The sequence below is a fragment of the Mauremys mutica genome, chromosome 20, assembly GCF_020497125.1.
Source record: "Mauremys mutica isolate MM-2020 ecotype Southern chromosome 20, ASM2049712v1, whole genome shotgun sequence".
NCBI classification, from domain to species: domain Eukaryota; kingdom Metazoa; phylum Chordata; order Testudines; family Geoemydidae; genus Mauremys; species Mauremys mutica.
The window spans coordinates 26,896,094-26,912,774 of NC_059091.1; the positions used below are offsets into that span (position 1 = coordinate 26,896,094).

General features: G+C 57.3%; 1 protein-coding gene across 5 annotated transcripts in view; it reads right to left on the bottom strand.

The window, feature by feature from the left end:
* Positions 1-16,681, bottom strand: part of LOC123353556 (adhesion G protein-coupled receptor L1) — a 96,028-nt gene that overhangs the window by 16,143 nt on the left and 63,204 nt on the right. For 4 of the 5 annotated variants that reach the window (XM_044994737.1, XM_044994739.1, XM_044994736.1 and 1 more), the window contains exons 5-9: positions 14,095-14,109; positions 3,786-4,586; positions 2,328-2,642; positions 1,502-1,605; positions 980-1,165 (exon numbers count right to left, since the gene is read on the bottom strand). In XM_044994737.1, coding sequence (XP_044850672.1) covers positions 980-1,165; positions 1,502-1,605; positions 2,328-2,642; positions 3,786-4,586; positions 14,095-14,109 — 1,421 coding nt within the window. The remainder of the gene's footprint in view (positions 1-979; positions 1,166-1,501; positions 1,606-2,327; positions 2,643-3,785; positions 4,587-14,094; positions 14,110-16,681) is intronic. The other variant, XM_044994738.1, reaches the window with a different exon arrangement.

Below are 16,681 nucleotides of genomic sequence, written 5' to 3' on the forward strand. Positions count from 1 at the left end.
GCCTCATGTCCTGATAGCATGTGAGGACACTACAGAGGAGCACCCTCCCGTCACGGCACCATGTGATGACATCACAGGTGGGCACCCTCCCGTCACGGCACCATGTGATGACATCATAGGTGGGCACCCTCCCGTCACGGCACCATGTGATGACATCACAGGTGGGCACCCTCCCATCACAGCACCATGTGATGACATCACAAAGACCTCTCATGTCATCATACATCATGATGATGCCATTAAGAAATCATGATGATATCATACAGAAATGGCCCCGCATGGGGACACTGCAAGGGTTGGCACAGAGGAATAGACCGGGATGCAGATGCCCTGAAGGGACCTTTCTCTGTGTGATGGGATGTGAGAGATGCCCTGGCATATGGGGTGGGGTGATTCCATAGGGCTCCCCCTTAGGGGGTTAACCACACAGGCCCTGTCAGAGCACCCACAGCCTGGGCACCCCAGAACTAACCTACACGGACACCTCCCTACAGCCTGTTGCCTCGGGAGCATTATCCTCATTTACAGATGGGGAAACTGAGGCACAGAATGGAGGAAGTGACTCGCCCAAGGTCACTGTCAGTGACAGGGGCGGCTCTAGGAATTTGACCGCCCCAAGCAGGGCGGCATGCCCCAGGGGGCGCACTGCCGGTCCCGCGGCTCCGGGGGACCTCTTGCAGACGTGCCTGCGGAGGGTGCGCTGGGAGGGCGGCAGGCGGCTCTGGCGGACCTTCCACAGTCATGCCTGCGGGAGGTCCACTGGAGCCGTGGGACCAGCGAACCCTCCGCAGTCGGGAGGTCTGCTGGTCCCGCGGCTCTGGTGGACCTCCCACAGGCATGACTGCGGAAGGTCTGCCGGAGCCGCCTGCCACCCTGCCGGCAAAATGCCGCCCCCAAGCGCGCGCTTGGCGCGCTGGGGTCTGGAGCTGGCCCTGGTCAGTGATAGAACCCAGGAGCCCTGAATCCCAGTCGCCTGCACCTTGTTGTAGTTCTTGCCAGCCGACTCCCTCTCGATGGGGCGCAGTGCCTGCAGCTGGGCGTCCAGGATGTCCAGCAGCTGCTCCATCAGCTTGACGGAGGAGCTGACATCGCCGGCGTAGATGGGTCCCCGCGTGTGCCGCGCCAGCTCGCTGGCGATGTTGGCTGCGTTCTCCCCGCTCTTGATCTGCCGGGACAGGGGGAAGAGACCCCGATCAGCCCAGGGGAGCCGGGTGCCGGGCCCAGTTCTCTCCACATAGGGTAGGAGTGCCCCCTGCCCTGCCCCCGCAGGCTAAAAGCGACCTGCCAGATCCTGCCCCATAGGGTAGGAACCATGCTCCCCCCAGGCCCTTTGTAGGGAACAAGCCATGCCCTGGGTCCCACTCTGTAGGGTACTAGTGATGCCCCCCAGCTCCCACGTAGGGTACGAGTGGTGCCCCTCCAAAGCAGAGAGGCGAGTATGGAGGGCACAGTAGGCATGGTGGGCACAGAGAGGGTGGGGGAAAGGCAGGGGCAGCGGTACCTTCTGTGCCACCTGGTTGACCCAGGGGCTGGTGCAGTTGCTGAGGTCGGGGCCGCGGGGGTTCCAGATCCCCAGGGCTGGCAGGCACTGGAAGGAGGCGATTCCTGCGGGCAGAGAGGGAGGCGGGAGGCACCAGAGAAGGGGAGAAGGGAGATGGTCGGGGGCCCCCTGTCAGCCTAGCCCAGCCCCAGATTCCCCAGTGTAGGCAGGGCCCATCCATGCCCCCTGGCTTTGGGGGGGCTCTGCTCTTGGGAGGGGGGGTGCAGTGCCTGGAGAGGCATTTTCCCCCTTTGTGTGGCCCCGTCGCCCTCTAGGGGTCAGGCTGGAAGTTACCATGCAGTTCCCACACCACGATTCTCCACACGGGGCGGACTCAGCCCCATGCTGTTCAGCTCAGTGAAACTGGGGCAGAGCAGGAGAGAGAACCCAGAGTCCTGGCACCCAGACCCCGCTGTAACCACTACAGCCCACTCCCCTCCCAGAGATGGGGAGAGAACCTAGCAGTCCTGGCACCTCGCCCCTCGCTCTACCCACTAGACTCCACTCTTAGAATCATAGAATATTAGGGTTGGAAGGGACCTCAGGAGGACATCTAATCCAACCCCCTGCTCAAAGCAGGACCAATCCCCAGATAGATTTTTTGCCCCAGTTCCCCAAATGGCCACCTCAAGGATTGAACTCACAACCCTGGGTTTAGCAGGCCAATGCTCAAACCACTGAGCTATCCCCCCCCCCACTCTTCTCGTCTTCCCTGCTGGTCGGCAGACTCTGAGGGGGGTCAATGCCCCCTGCCACCCCATCCCGCTGCCCCTCAGCTGCCCGTTACCTCTGGTGCCCTTGGGGCAGGGCCGCTCCACCAGCATGCCCTGCTGCGTGGCCGGCCACTGGACCCGTCTGACCTCCTTGGGCTCGCAGAAGAGCTCGGGGGAGACGTGCTGGTTGGAGGAGGGGGGCTTGCGGGTGCTGGGGGCGGCGGCCGTGATGGGGTGCAGCTCCGTGCCCTTCTGGTTGATGGCGCCGATGGGGTGGGTGGTGAGGGGGGCCCTGCGCACCGTGGTGGTGGCGGCGGGCGAGGCCGTGGTGGTGACCGTGGTGGGCCGCACCGTGGTGGTGGTGCTGAGCGGCGTGGAGGTGACGGGGCCTGGGGGCAAGAGGAGGGAGGTTAGAGACCCAGACACCCCATATATGAGCCTGTGACCCCCCCAAGTGCTCCGTCCTCACTACGGCCCTGGGACACCCTCCGAAGTCCCCCTCCCTCCTTATGGCCCTGGAATCCCCCCCAGTGCCCTGCCCACTCTATGGCCCTGGGAACCCCCCCACTCCCCCTCCCTCCCTCCGGCCCTGGGAACCCACCTAGTCCCTCCCCCCATAGCCCTGGTAACCCCCTGAGTCCCCCACACCCTCATGGCCCTGGTTACCTGCCCCAGTTCCCCCCCCCCCAGTTATGGTCCTGGGAACCCTCTACCCCCGTCCCCCACTCCCATCCACAGCCCTGGGAACCACCCCCGTAAGTCCCCCATCCCCACACACAGCTGTGGGAACCCCCAATCTGGACATCCCCTGGCTCCATGGACCCTGTGCACACGCCTGGTTTCCCTCCCCTCGACACGATCAGGCACAACCCTGAACTCCCCCCTCCCCCCCACACCCCATGTCCCGCCATGCACCCCCTTTGTCTCCATAAACCCCCTGGTAATCCCACCTCCCCCCACCTGGACCCCTTCCACCAGCCCCTGGGCTCCACCCCTGAGACCCTCCCTCCCACCCAGGCCCCCTGACACCACACACCCAAGTCCCTGAGACACCCCCATGAGCCCCTGTGGGCCCCTCCCATGAGACCCACCCCCAATGATGATCCACCACAATTTCCCTCCAGCCTCCTCTGAGCCCCCACAAATCCTACAGAGCCCCCCATGACTCTGACTCCCTTGGAGCCCCCCCACACCCCCCTGAAAACCCCCTCACAGGATCCCCCTGAGACCCTCCACCCCCTGAACTCCACACAGAGCTCCAAGCCCTTCTGAGGCCTCCCAGGAGCCCTCCCCAACCACCAGACATCTCCAGCCCACCCCTATGAGCCTCCCTCCGAATAGCCCCCAAACCCCCAAGTTCTGAAGGGCTGCACCCCCTCCCCCACCTGAGGAGAGGAGACATTTGGGTTCCCCCGCTGGTGGGGCTGGACTGTGACCCCACCATTGGCGGCGGCTCTCCTAGCTCCCTCACAAGCCCTGCCCACCGCGGGGCTGGCGGTGCCCAGTGGGGGTGTGTGGGGCCTCGCGCTCACCCGTGCTGGGGTCGGGGGGCCCGAACTCCAGGGCGTAGCGCACCACGAAGTAGTTGTTCCAGACATAGAGCTGGTTGTCGCGGGGGTTGTAGTCCACCGAGGAGACGTACTGGTAGGGGTTGGGGAAGGCCAGCGAGACGGGCTCCTCCCGGTTGAGGTTGGTGTTGAAGGCGTAGTCCACGCGGTTGCCGGCGGCCTCGCTGTCGTCGTCCACGTAGACGGAGCGCACCACGTACAGCACCCCACACACCATGAAGGCGTTGGAGGCCGAACGTTTGTCGTAGCCCGTCTCCCAGGTGCCCTCGAAGCGCAGGGTGTAGGGGTTGAGCTGGCTCACCACCAGGCGCCCGTTGTTGCCCTCGGTGGCGTAGATGACCCACAGCCCGTTCTCGTCCACGGCCAGGTCGATGTCGGTCTTGCCTCCCCAGCGGTAGGGCGAGGTATCGTGGTAGTTGGCCGTGTTGATCACCGTCTCGCCGCTCTTGATGCGGGTCCGCAGGTCGTACTTGATGATGTTCCGGGTCCGCTCCTTGTTGTAGAAGACGGCCCCGTCGTACACCACGAAGCCCGTGCCGTCCACGCGGTTGGGCAGCCGGTAGGTGGTGGTGTGGCGGGCGCCCACGTAGTCCTCCCACGAGGCGTACTCCGTCAGCGTGTCCGTCCGGTAGGGAATCCACGGCATGACGTAGATCCGGTCACCGGCTTGCAGCGGGTCTTTGCACCAGGCGCCCGACTGATGCTCCGATTCGTGGGTGGACGTGGCCTCCAGCACCTTCTGTAGGGTCCCCGGGCAAACGAATACTGGGGTGGGGGGGTGGGAGCAGAGAGGGGAGGGAGATCGGGGCAAGTGGGGAGGGGGGAAGAGGAGGATCAAGAGAGCGAGCGAGTGATAGAATGAGAGACAGAGAGAGAAAGAAAGAGAGAAAAGAAGAAAGAATAAATTTGTAACAGGCTGTCGGCTGGAGGAATGAAAATCAACGCTCGGTTCGGAGATCAGCTGCAGTCATGGGTGATTCATCTCTGTTACTGGGCAGAGAGTGCTTGGGGGGTACTTTTGGGGGGGCGTTGGAAGGCAGGGGGGCATTGTGAAGGACAGGGGTTGGGGGGGAACCCAGATCTAAAGAAAGAAAAGAATTTGGAAGGGTGTGGCCTGCCTGATCTCAGCATAAAGGCAGCGTGGGCACCTGCTCCAGAGAGCTGGTAAAGCCGCTCAGCTGGTGAGAGATGTGGCACAGGCTGGGCCGGCCTTGCTGGAACTGGGTCTGGTTTCACTAATTTACACTGGCACAAAGGGAGGGTGAAATGTCACCGTGTCAGAAAGGGCTGGGGGGAGGGGCAGACCCTCGGCTGGGCAGGATCCCATGGACTCCAATGGAGCGATGAGATCTGGCCCATTTGCCAGTGACTGCCCAGGCTGCAGGGTGCACAAAGTCTGGGCCCTGGCTTTGTGATGCAGGGTTTCTCGGCGGGACCCCAGCTTAGCTCCGGTAAATGAAGAATGCTGGTGAAAAGGCAGGGAGCAATCAGCCAGTGGTTGGAAGGACCCTGCCTAGCTCTTAGCTGATTCTCCCGCCTGGCTGGTAGCCAGGTCAGCACTATAATCTGCATCTTAATAGGTGGGGAAACTGAGGCATGGCAGAGCAAAGTGACTTCCTTCAAAGGGAAGTCAGAGGAAGAGCTGGGGATAGAACCCAGGAGTGCTGACTTCCAGCCCCTCTAATTTCTCCACTAGGATCCCACTTCCTTGAGAAGGTAGGAATAAAAGCCAGAAATCCTGATGGCCAGCTCCTTACCATAATCACTAGGCTACACTCCCACAGAACTTCCATAGAATCCAGGAGTCCTGGCGCCCAGCCCTGCTCTAACCACCAGACCCCACTCCCCTCTGGTTAACATTCTTCCAGATTCTCCCGCTGTCACCAGATATTCTTCAGGCGAGAAATCCTTTCCCCTCGGAAGGTGGGATGAGGGGGTAATAGATGCGTCCCCCTCTAGCCCCTGTTCCTACACACTGATTGGAGTGACACCGATTTGAGGGTGGGAACACACAGTTGGAATGAAAAATAAGCAAAGCAAAAGATCCAACATTTTGCCAATTCAAAAGGAATAGCAGCAGAGCCCCGGTTGGGATCCTGTGTCCAGCAGACGTCTCGCTGGGTGTGGGGGGGCTAAGGGGGTGTCCCGTGGCCCTGTGGGGCAGGGAAGGGTTAGTGTAGAGCCCTGCAGAGAGATCCTGCCCCTTGGAAAGATTCTGGGATCAGCAGCCTGTGGGGTTAGCAGACGGTGCCGGATTCCCTCCTGGGACGAACAGCTGATGGAAGGAGGACAGAAGATCAAAGCAGTCTGGTCTGCTCCCCACCCCCAGGCCCCCCACGCTCCCACATCTCACCCCACCCTGGACGTCTCTGGAGTGACCTTAACAGCCAGGTTTGATTCAGATCAGCATGAGTCATGAGAACTGGTGCACATGGGGTGGGGTGGTGAAGTGACAGCCAGGGGAGATGGAGGGCAGGGGGTGGGGTGAGACAGCGAGCAGAACCCCCTCCCCTCCCCTCCTGACCCAGACATGACCTGGGAGGAACTTGGGTTCCGAGCCAAGAGGAAAAAGTTGTTAGCGAGGAAAATGGAGCAGGGAAGGTGGTGGAGGGGACAGGAGCGATCGTCCTCTGGGTGTGTTGGGGCAGCTGGAGAGAGGCTGGGGAAGAAAACAGGGGTGGGGAGGGTTAGTGCTGCAAGGAGAGAAATGAAGCCACGGGCCAGAGCAGAGGATCCACAGCAGAGATTGCAGGTGCCGAACACGGCGGGATTGGATGCAAACCCCCAGGCGGCCAGAGGGGGAGACAGAGTCAACAGGAGGCGGAGTCAGTATGAATGGCACCGCCTCCCTTGGGGGTGGGAGTGTGGGGGGATCAAGCACCCTGTCAGGGTGGGGCGGCTGGTCCTGGGGGCCTCACGTCACCCCCCCATCCATGCCCAGCCCATCTCCCATCTGCATCCCTCAGACAGGGGCCATTTATCCTTCGCCTGCTGCAGACACCACCTTGTGGCATGGGGGGATGGGGAAAGGGCCATGGCTGGCAGCCATCCTGGCATCGCTGGGGCTTAGAGGGGCACGATCCAGTGCCAAGCGAATCCTCTGCTCTGGGTTTAGCGCGCAGGATGGGCCGAGTGCCCGTGGTGCCAGCAGGCTCAGTTGGCTACACCAAGCCGGGAGCCCTGCGCCCTGGCACGTGTGGCAGAAGGAATCTCCCAGCAATAATTCCATGGCGGGACTAGACTGCCAGCTACATCGCCCCCTGCTGGCCCCCGGAGGAATTAACCCCCTCCTGGTCACTGCACCTGCTGCCTGCCCCTTGCTGTGGGTGTTTGTACCAATGAGAATCACAACTGGAGCCTTTGGCATGAGGGGACTGGGCAACAGGACCCAGGGAGGTCTCTGAACCTCTCGAAGCATGGTCACCCCAGCGCCCCTTCCCACAATGCACCTCTCCTTGGCTTGCCACAATGCTCATTACCCACTGCCTTGTGAGTAATAAATAGCCCTTTGCTGAGCACAGACTCCATCGAACTCTGCCCTGTGACCTCATGTCTAACGACAGGGGAAAGGACTGAGAGAGGAAGGGACTTGCCCAAGGTCATGTGGACTCAGTGGCAGTGCTGGGGGTAGAACCCAGGAGTCCTGGCTCCCAGCATCCCCATCTAACCACTTAGACATCACTCCTCTCCCAGAGACAGGCAGAGAACCCAGGAGTCCTGGCTCCCAGCCCCTCCTGCTCTAAGCACAAAACAGTCTCCGGAGTGAGGCTAGTGAATGGAGCAGGTGGGCTGGGAATCAGGACCCCTGGGCTCCATATCTGGGTTTGCTGCTTGCCCTTGGGCCAGTCTCTCCCCAGTCACCACCCCCCATCTCTCCCTATACACAGTATCTAGCTGTCTAGCTCCAGTGATGGACAACCCACCCCAGCCTTTTCGCCATTGAGCCAACGGTTAATTCCCCATCACAGCTGAAAACAAGCCCTGTGTTTCCAGTCTGAATTTCCCCAGCTTCAGCTTCCAGCCGCTGGCTCTTGCTCTGCCTTTGTCGGGGAGACTGACCAGCCCCCTGCTCTCTGCCCGTGGCTGTGACTGAGTCACCTCGGCCCGGCTCTCCCATAAGCCTGGAGCTGAAGCTCCTCCACGCTCTCGCCAAGGCAGGGTTCCAGGCCTCGTCGTCCTGGCATCTCTCCCTGCCCCCCTTCCTCTTTCCAGCGAGGCCCCCGCAACTGGACACGACACCCATTGTCTGCCGCACCAACGCTGCCCCCAGGGGAATCCACTGCTCAGCTCCTCACTCACTGCTCCTGCTGCAGGGTTCACACTGGGCCTGCTAAGTCACAGCAACCCGGGGGACTCACCTCGCTCTGGTTCCACTAGGAGCTTCCATGCTGTTCAGAGCCAGCGCTAGATTACAGGCTCCTGAAGGACTCAGATCTACCCCAGTAAATGCCCCTTTATCCCCATCTCCCTGCCCCTGTACATACCCTCTATTCAACCATCCCTACCTACCCCTGTACACACCCCTCTAATCACCTATCCCCCTACCTGCCCCTGTACACACCCCCATCCACCTATTCCCCAGACACCCCCACCAACCCCAGTACACCCCCATCCACCTATCCTCATACACCCCCTACCTGCCCCAGTACACACCCCCATCCACCTAGCCGCATACACCCCCACTGATCTCAGTACACCCCCCATCCACCTATCCCCATCCACCCCATACCTATCCCTGTACACGCCCCCATCCACCTATCCCCATACACCCCCACTGATCCCAGTACACCCCCCATCCACCTATCCCCATCCACCCCCTACCTGCCCCTGTACACGCCCCCATCCACCTATCCCCATCCACCCCCACTGATCCCAGTACACCCCCCATCCACCTATCCCCATCCACCCCCTACCTGCCCCTGTACACCCCCCCATCCACCTATCCCCATCCACCCCAACTGATCCCAGTACACCCCCCCATGCACCTATCCCCATCCACCCCCTACCTGCCCCAGTACACACCCCCATCCACCTAGCCGCATACACCCCCACTGATCTCAGTACACCCCCCATCCACCTATCCCCATCCACCCCATACCTATCCCTGTACACGCCCCCATCCACCTATCCCCATACACCCCCACTGATCCCAGTACACCCCCCATCCACCTATCCCCATCCACCCCCTACCTGCCCCTGTACACGCCCCCATCCACCTATCCCCATCCACCCCCACTGATCCCAGTACACCCCCCATCCACCTATCCCCATCCACCCCCTACCTGCCCCTGTACACCCCCCCATCCACCTATCCCCATCCACCCCAACTGATCCCAGTACACCCCCCCATCCACCTATCCCCATCCACCCCCTACCTGCCCCGTACACACCCCCATCCACCTATCCCCATCCACCCCCACTGATCCCAGTACACCCCCCCATCCACCTATCCCCATCCACCCCCTACCTGTCCCTGTACACACCCCCATCCACCTAGCCGCATACACACCCACCTATCCCAGTACACGCCCCCATTCACCTATCCCCATCCACCCCCTACCTACCCCGTACACACCTCTCTAACCATCTATCCCCATACACCCCCTACCTACCCACCCCTGTACACATCCCCATCCGCCAATCCCCATACACCCCCACTGATCCCAGTACATGCCCTTCGAACCACCTATCCTCATACACCCCGTACCTATCCCTGTACACACCCCTCTATTCATCCATCCACAGACAGCCCCTACCTATTGCTGTATATGCTCCTCTATCCAACCATGCCCATATACCCCACATATAGCCCTGTATACACGCCTCTATTCAGCCATCCCTACACACCCCCACCTATCCCTATTCATCCATCCCCAGACTTCCCATCTACCTATCCCTGTACACTCCCCTCTATGTACCTATCCCGATACACCCCACCTCTCTAGCCAGCCATCCCCACACGTCATCCCTCTACTTACACGCTATGGCCCCATTCACACAGTATCTGACCACCTCACAATCACTAATAGATCGATCCTCCCACTACACTTGTGAGAGCCTGAGGGATTTGCCCCCTGTCACACAGGGAGTCTGGCAGGAGCTGACCCTGGATCTCGAGCAGGAGCAGCACCAGGGTTTTTGGCGCCCTAGGCGCAGAGCCGGCTCTACCCATTTCGCCGCCGGTCCCGCGGCTCCGGTGGACCTGCCGCAGGCGTCCCTGCGGAGGGTCTGCTGGTCCCGGGGCTCCGGTGGAGCATCCGCAGGCCAGAGCTGCAGGACCAGTGGAGCCTCCACAGGCATGTCTGCGGGAGGTCCACCGGAGCCGCCTGCTGCCCTCCCGGCAAAATGCCGCCCCCCCAAATCCTGGTGCCGTAGGCGACTGCCTAGGTCGCCTAAATGGAAGCGCCGGCCCTGATCTCGAGCCTCTAACTACTGGGCCACGTTTCCTCCCTGGCGCCCTTCTCCCCATGTGCTATGAGCAAGTCACCGCTGACCCTCCTCTGTGCTCAGCTGCAAACTCCCATTTAACTGGAGGATGGGGAAAGCTGGGAGATGACGATCCATCTACTCCACATGACTCAGCGGGACGACCCCGATCCAGCTCCCCGCGTCCCCCAAAGTGCAGAGCATGGGGCTGAGGTCTGAGCTAACCTGCTCGAAGCCCGTCCCCCCCTCTGCATGGAATCATCACAGCCGGGGGGAGGCAAGTCCAGGCCCCACGCTGTGGGTGTCTCTCCCAGCACCCGCCCACATCTCTCCTGCATTAGCATGGCCGGTGTGTCCATTGAACCCCGATGTGTGTGTCACACACACACACACACACACACACACACACACACACACACACACACACACACACACACACACACACACGTCTCCAGCTGGGATCCGAGCCGGGGTTCCTCTGCCAGCACAGCAGGTCGTTATCGAGCTGGGAGGGAGCCTGGTAGGACGAGCTGGAGCGGGACGTGGGACCTTTCCGCCTGAACCTGTGAGCTCCAGCTGCGGGGACCCTCTGGGCTCATCCTGATGCCCTTGGCAGTCCTAGGCCTTTCCCTGCTGTCAACCCCACCTGCCCCCTGTGCTGCCCAAGAGAGGCTCCCATCCAACCTGCCTAGTGCACTGCCCAGTTCCTGCCAGCCAGGGGCAGCAGAGAGACAGGGATTCATGCCCAGGGGAAGAGGGGAGATGTTCCTGCCTTTGCCATCCCCTACCTGCCCCGAGGCCAGTGCTGGGGATGGCCTCAGTCCCTGATGGCAGCCAGCCAGCGCTGGTTCCAGAGTGTTTGCACCTGCTCCGAAATTTGTCCCACTCCCACTCCCGTCTCAACCACCTGGTGCCACCCTCGGCCCATCTTTGCTGCCCAGCTTCCCGGGGCCTGGGGTGAACCCAGATCCGGAGCTAGGGGTAAATCCAGGCCAATGCTCTGAGAGTCGAGGGAGAGCTGCACAGGGCGATGCAATCAGAGAGTGTGTGTGCATGGGTACATATATGTGCTCCCATGTATGTGTGTTCCTATGTGTGTGCATGGGTACATATATGTGCTCCCATGTATGTGGGCATGTTTGCATTCATGTTCCTATGTGTGTGCATGGCCATGCATGGGGGTGGGTGCATCTGTGTTTGCCTGTTGGCGTGCGTGTGCATGTTCCATGTTCATGCATGTTTACATATGTGAGCAGGGTCTCCTGTGTTCTGCGCATGCATGTCTGAGTATGTGTGTGCAGTTGTGTGCGTTGCCCTCTTGTGGCCCAGGCCCCGGACGGATAAAGGATCGACAGCTGGTGCAAACCAGCAGAGTTGCTCTTTAGCGTGGGTGCTGGGGGGGGGGGGAGGGGGTTGGTCCATGCTGCTACTCAAGGCTGGGGGCTCTAGCCCCAGCTGTGTGATCTGACCCCGTTCCTGTCCCACTCGGGGTGATCATAGATTCCTCTCTGAGACTCACAGGTTCAGTCGGGCTGGCCCCACGGCCCAGGCTGGGGGTGGTGAGGTGGGATGGATGGAGGGCTCCTGGCGAGAGGAGGAGGAGGAGAAACATATTGTTAAAGATGGGGTGAGGGGGGGTTAGCTGGTTTCTATCCCTCCTGGGCGCACAGGGGATGGGAGTGGGCTGTCCACAGTCTGAGGCAGCCGGGGCCGAAATGGACAAGGAAACAATCAACTTAAAACAAACAAAAAAAAGCCACATCAGGAAGGTTTTTAACGCCCCAGAACCATGGGATCCTTGCTGGACCTGTGGGAAAAAAGCATGTTTAGCCCCCCAGCAAAAATAAATATAGATCTGCCCCCCCCCCACCCCAGTGCACTTGGAAATACAAAATAAGCCGAGAGAAAGAGAGAAAAACATGGATTGGAAAGAATCAAGCCTGGCTTTTTTTTTTTTTTTGCTGTTGTCTCTTGAGCAATTATCAATTTGTTAATTTACTGGCTTCCTACTGCTGCCTCTGACAGCCCCAATGCTCGTTAGAAAAATCTCGTTTTCTCCCTGCCGTTCCTGGTACTTACGTTGAACTAGAAACCTCCACAAAGGTCCAAGATGGTCAAATTAAAAAAAAAATATATATATATACATCTCTACCTCAATATAATGCTGTCCTTGGGAGCCAAAAAATCTTACCGTGTTATAGGTGAAACTGTTATATCGAACTTACTTTGATCCGCCAGAGTGCGCAGCCCCCCCCCTCCCCCAGGAGCACTGCTTTACCGCATTATATCAGAATTCGTGCTATATCGGGTCGCGTTATATAGGGGTAGAGGTGTATATAAAATCAATTGCATCCCCGCCCCTTCTGGCAATAACAGATCGAGTTAAAGACCATGAGTGCAGCTTTTGCTTAATTTAATTTCTTTTAACAGGCAGGAAAAAAATAAGAAGAATCCCAAACCCAGGATTTATCAGAAGAAAAGAAATAAAGGAACGAAAAAAGAATAAAAAGAAACAACATAAAATTCCATATTAAAGTGGTTAGTAAAAACAAACTAAAACCAAACAAACGTACCCAACAAATTACTACTGCTAAGTGTTAAAAAGCTGGTTTATATATATATGTGTGTAGACAGAAATATATATATAAACAAATCGGGGTTGTGTTTTTTAGTTGTGCGTCGTCTCGTTAGCAGAGCGCTCCAGGGGTTAACAGAGAGGACAAGCCGGGAGGAATGAGACAAAGTCAAAGGAAATGAAAGTGGGCACTTTAAGCCAGGCTTTTACTAAAAGAACCCAAGAGGTTTAGGAGCTCCTGCTTGGGGTGTGGGAAAGAATTCTGAATTGGCACCCTGGTAAAGCAGGTGCTTAACTTTAAGCATGTGCTTCTGTTCTAATGTTTGAAGTCTCCTTGTGTACTAATGATCAGTACAATAAATAACACTACCATTAATGAAATAAATTTCAGTGGGAGTGAAAGTCCCATTGACTTCATGGGGATTTGCACACAGGGTCACGCGCTGTCCCAAACAGGGATAGCTGCACGCCCATGCTGAACCAATGTAAGCACCCAAATCCATGGAGATCCACCCCTCCCTTGGCCAACCGCCTGGCCACGAAGCAGAGGGAGTCAAAAAGGGAATTTGCCGATTGAAATCAAATGGACGGAATTTTTTTTTTAAACCAATCAATAAGCCCATCTGACCTGTCAGCTCCCTCCCCGCTCATATTAAGCACGTTTTTTAAAATCCCGTGTTAAGGGAGGGGGGGAAGAAGGAATTAGGAAATCATAATCATAAAAAAGAGACAGAACCGAAATCAAGAGGAGAAAGAGAAAGCCGGTGACTGAGGTAGATACCCGACTGGTTGCCATGGAAACATGAACAGAGGAGCAGAGAAACTCAGTTGAATGATTAAAAAAAGACGGAGAGGAAGCCCCCATGACTAGTTCCCCTGAAGGAGGTAAAAAGTCGAGCAGACATTAATGGTTGCCCCCCCAGCCCCCCACGAGCAGACGAGCCAAGGAATCATGGATCAGACTTTGGATTCCAGTTTGGTTACAAAAATCCTTTCCAGATTGGAGCTGGTTGGCCTGTGTTTTGCATCGGGCAGGTGGCGAAAGGGCCTGTATTTTAGCTCGGGAGGCCAATTGGAATTAACAAGACCAGAGAGAGAAAATTGGGGGGGGGGGGGGAGGCGGGGGGGAGGGAAGGGTCTGGGAGGAAAAAGGTAAGTTAGGAAAAGAGGGACCGGGGTAGGATCAGAGGAGATGGAGTTCACATTTAATATGGCCACAGAGAATATAACAAGGTGTTAGGTTTAGGGGGTCAGTGGTAATGTTCTGTTTACCTTTTTGTTCCACTTCTACTTTAAGCATCGGAAGAAAGAAGAAAAAAAATAGATTGAAAAAAAAAAAGTGCAAGGGAAGAAGGAAAAAAAAAGAGAGAAGAGATTAAATTGCTTTTCCCCCCCGCCCCAAAGAAACCTTTTCTTTACCGCAACTTTTCCCGCCCCGCCCTTCCGACCCCCGTTTTTTCAGAGCCCGCCCCCGCCCTTTTTAATTGGTAAAATTGTTGCTTCTTTTAGGCAAAGAGAGAGAGAGAAACGTGCGTTGGGTTTTTGTTGGAGGATTTTATAAATCAGGTTTGATTTGCTTTTGGGATTCAACGGGTTTTTTTTTTTTTTTGCTCCAGCAGCGACGCCCTTGGAAAGAGAAACATCAAGACACCCCCCACCCCAATGTAAATAATAAAATAATAAGAAATGTTGCAACAACCCAAAATTATAAGAATTTAAAAAAAAACCCAAATGCAAAACTCTGAGCACCCCAGGAACAGAAAGGACAGTAGGAAATAGATAGGGATGGACAGATGGATGATTGTGTATGGGGTTAGATAGATAGATAGATAGATAGATAGATAGATAGATAGATAGATAGATAGATAGATGTGTATGGGGACAGGCAGTTAGATAGAGGGGGTGTATGGGGATAGACAGGTAGATAGCTAGAGGGGGTGTATGGGGATAGACAGATTGATCGATCAGTCAAAGGACCCAGAATTCTGGGATCTCAGCTGAACTAAGAGGCCCAGGTGGCCCATAGACATCTGCCCAGGGCCGCTGAGAGTGTGTTTGGGCCCCGGTGAAAAAAATTTTCCGGGCCCCCCAGCTAAACAGACGAAGCTGGGGAAGCCGGGCCCCAGGCCCCCTTCCAGACCGCCAGGCCCCGGTAATTTGTACCAGCTTTCCCCCCCGCCCCCGGCCCTGTCAGCCCTGCATCCGCCCCCACCCTCAACTGCTGATCTTCTGTTGCTTAGCTTCAAGGTGACACCAATCCTCTCTTGTCAATATCAGCCCACTCATCACCCTAGATCTAAATGGGTGTATTCCCTGGTCTGAGTCATGCAGGAGGTCTGAGTAGATGATCAGATCTATCTATCTATCTATCTATCCCCATCCACCCCTTCTATCTATCTGTCTATCCCCATCCACCCCTTCTATCTATCTATCTATCTATCTATCCCATAAGAACAGCCAGGCTGGGTCAGCCCAATGGTCCAGCTAGCCCAGTGTCCTGTCTTCTGAGAGACGCTGGTTCCAGGTGCTTCAAAGGGAACTAACAGAACAGGGCAATTATCATGTGACTCATCCCTGTCATCCAGTCCCAGCTTCTGGCCATCAAAAGCTTACTTAGAGACACCCAGAGCATGGGGCTGCGTCCCTGGCTAGCTTGGCTAATAGCCATTGATGGACCTATCCTCCAGGAACACCTCCAATCGATTTGGCCTTCCCAAGAGCCCCAGCAGTGCGTTCCACAGGCTGATTGGGCGGGGCTTGCAGACGTACTTAGGGTTGTTTTAAACCTGCTGCCTGTTCGTTTTGTCGGGTGAGCCCTGGCTTTTGTGCTACGTGAAGGGGTCAGTAACACTTCCCGAGTCACTGTCTCCACACCAGCCATGATTTTACAGCCCTCTATCATGTGCCCCATAGTCGTCTCTTTTGTAAGCTGAACACTTCCAGGGTTTTTACTTTCTTGTCATACGGAAGCTGTTCCATCCCCCTGATCAATTTTGTTGCCCTTCTCTGTACTTTTTCCAGTCCTAATGTATTTTTTTTTGTGATGGGGAGACCGGAACTGCAGGGAATATCCAAGATGTGGGGGCACCATGGATTATACCAGGGCCGCCCAGAGGATTCAGGGGGCCTGGGGTCTTCGGCGGTGGGTCCCGGAGTGGAAGGACCCCCCTGCCACTGAATTGCCGTGGAAGATGCTCCGGGGGCCCGGGCCTCGTGAGAGTTTTCCGGGGCCCCCAGAGCGAGTGAAGGACCCTTCTCCAGGGCCCCCGAAAAATTCTTGTGGGGGCCCCTGCTGGGCCCGGGAAAAATTGCCCCCCTTGCCCCCCCCCCCCCCCGGGCGGCCCTGGATTATACACCTCTCTCTCTCTCCACCCCCCCCACTGCCTATCTATCCCCACCCACCTTGCCCCCATTCAGCTGTCTATAAAGGTGTATTTCGAGCACGCTGCTCAGCAGTTCCTAAGCACAGACCCATCACACCCCTATGTCCCTGTCCCAAAGCCCCTGTCTCTCACTCCCAGACGCGCTGGGAATCCAGGCTCCCTTTCTCATCGCCTCTGAAAGCTCCTACCCCACTGAGGAAAACCCTCTGTGCGCCGTAAACCAGGATTGGTTCTGTCATGATTGACGGGCCTGTCCCGCATCCCCTGCTCAGACACAGCCCTCCCACGCCCCACTTAGGGTGACCAGACAGCAAATATGAAAAATTGGGACAGGGGGTGGGGGGTAATAGGAGCCTATACAAGAAAAAGACCCCAAAATCGGGACTGTCCCTAAAAAATCGGGACATCTGGTCACCCCAGCCCCACTGCACCTCGACCACATTCCATCTGCTCCTTGCTCTCTGATGCCTCCACCC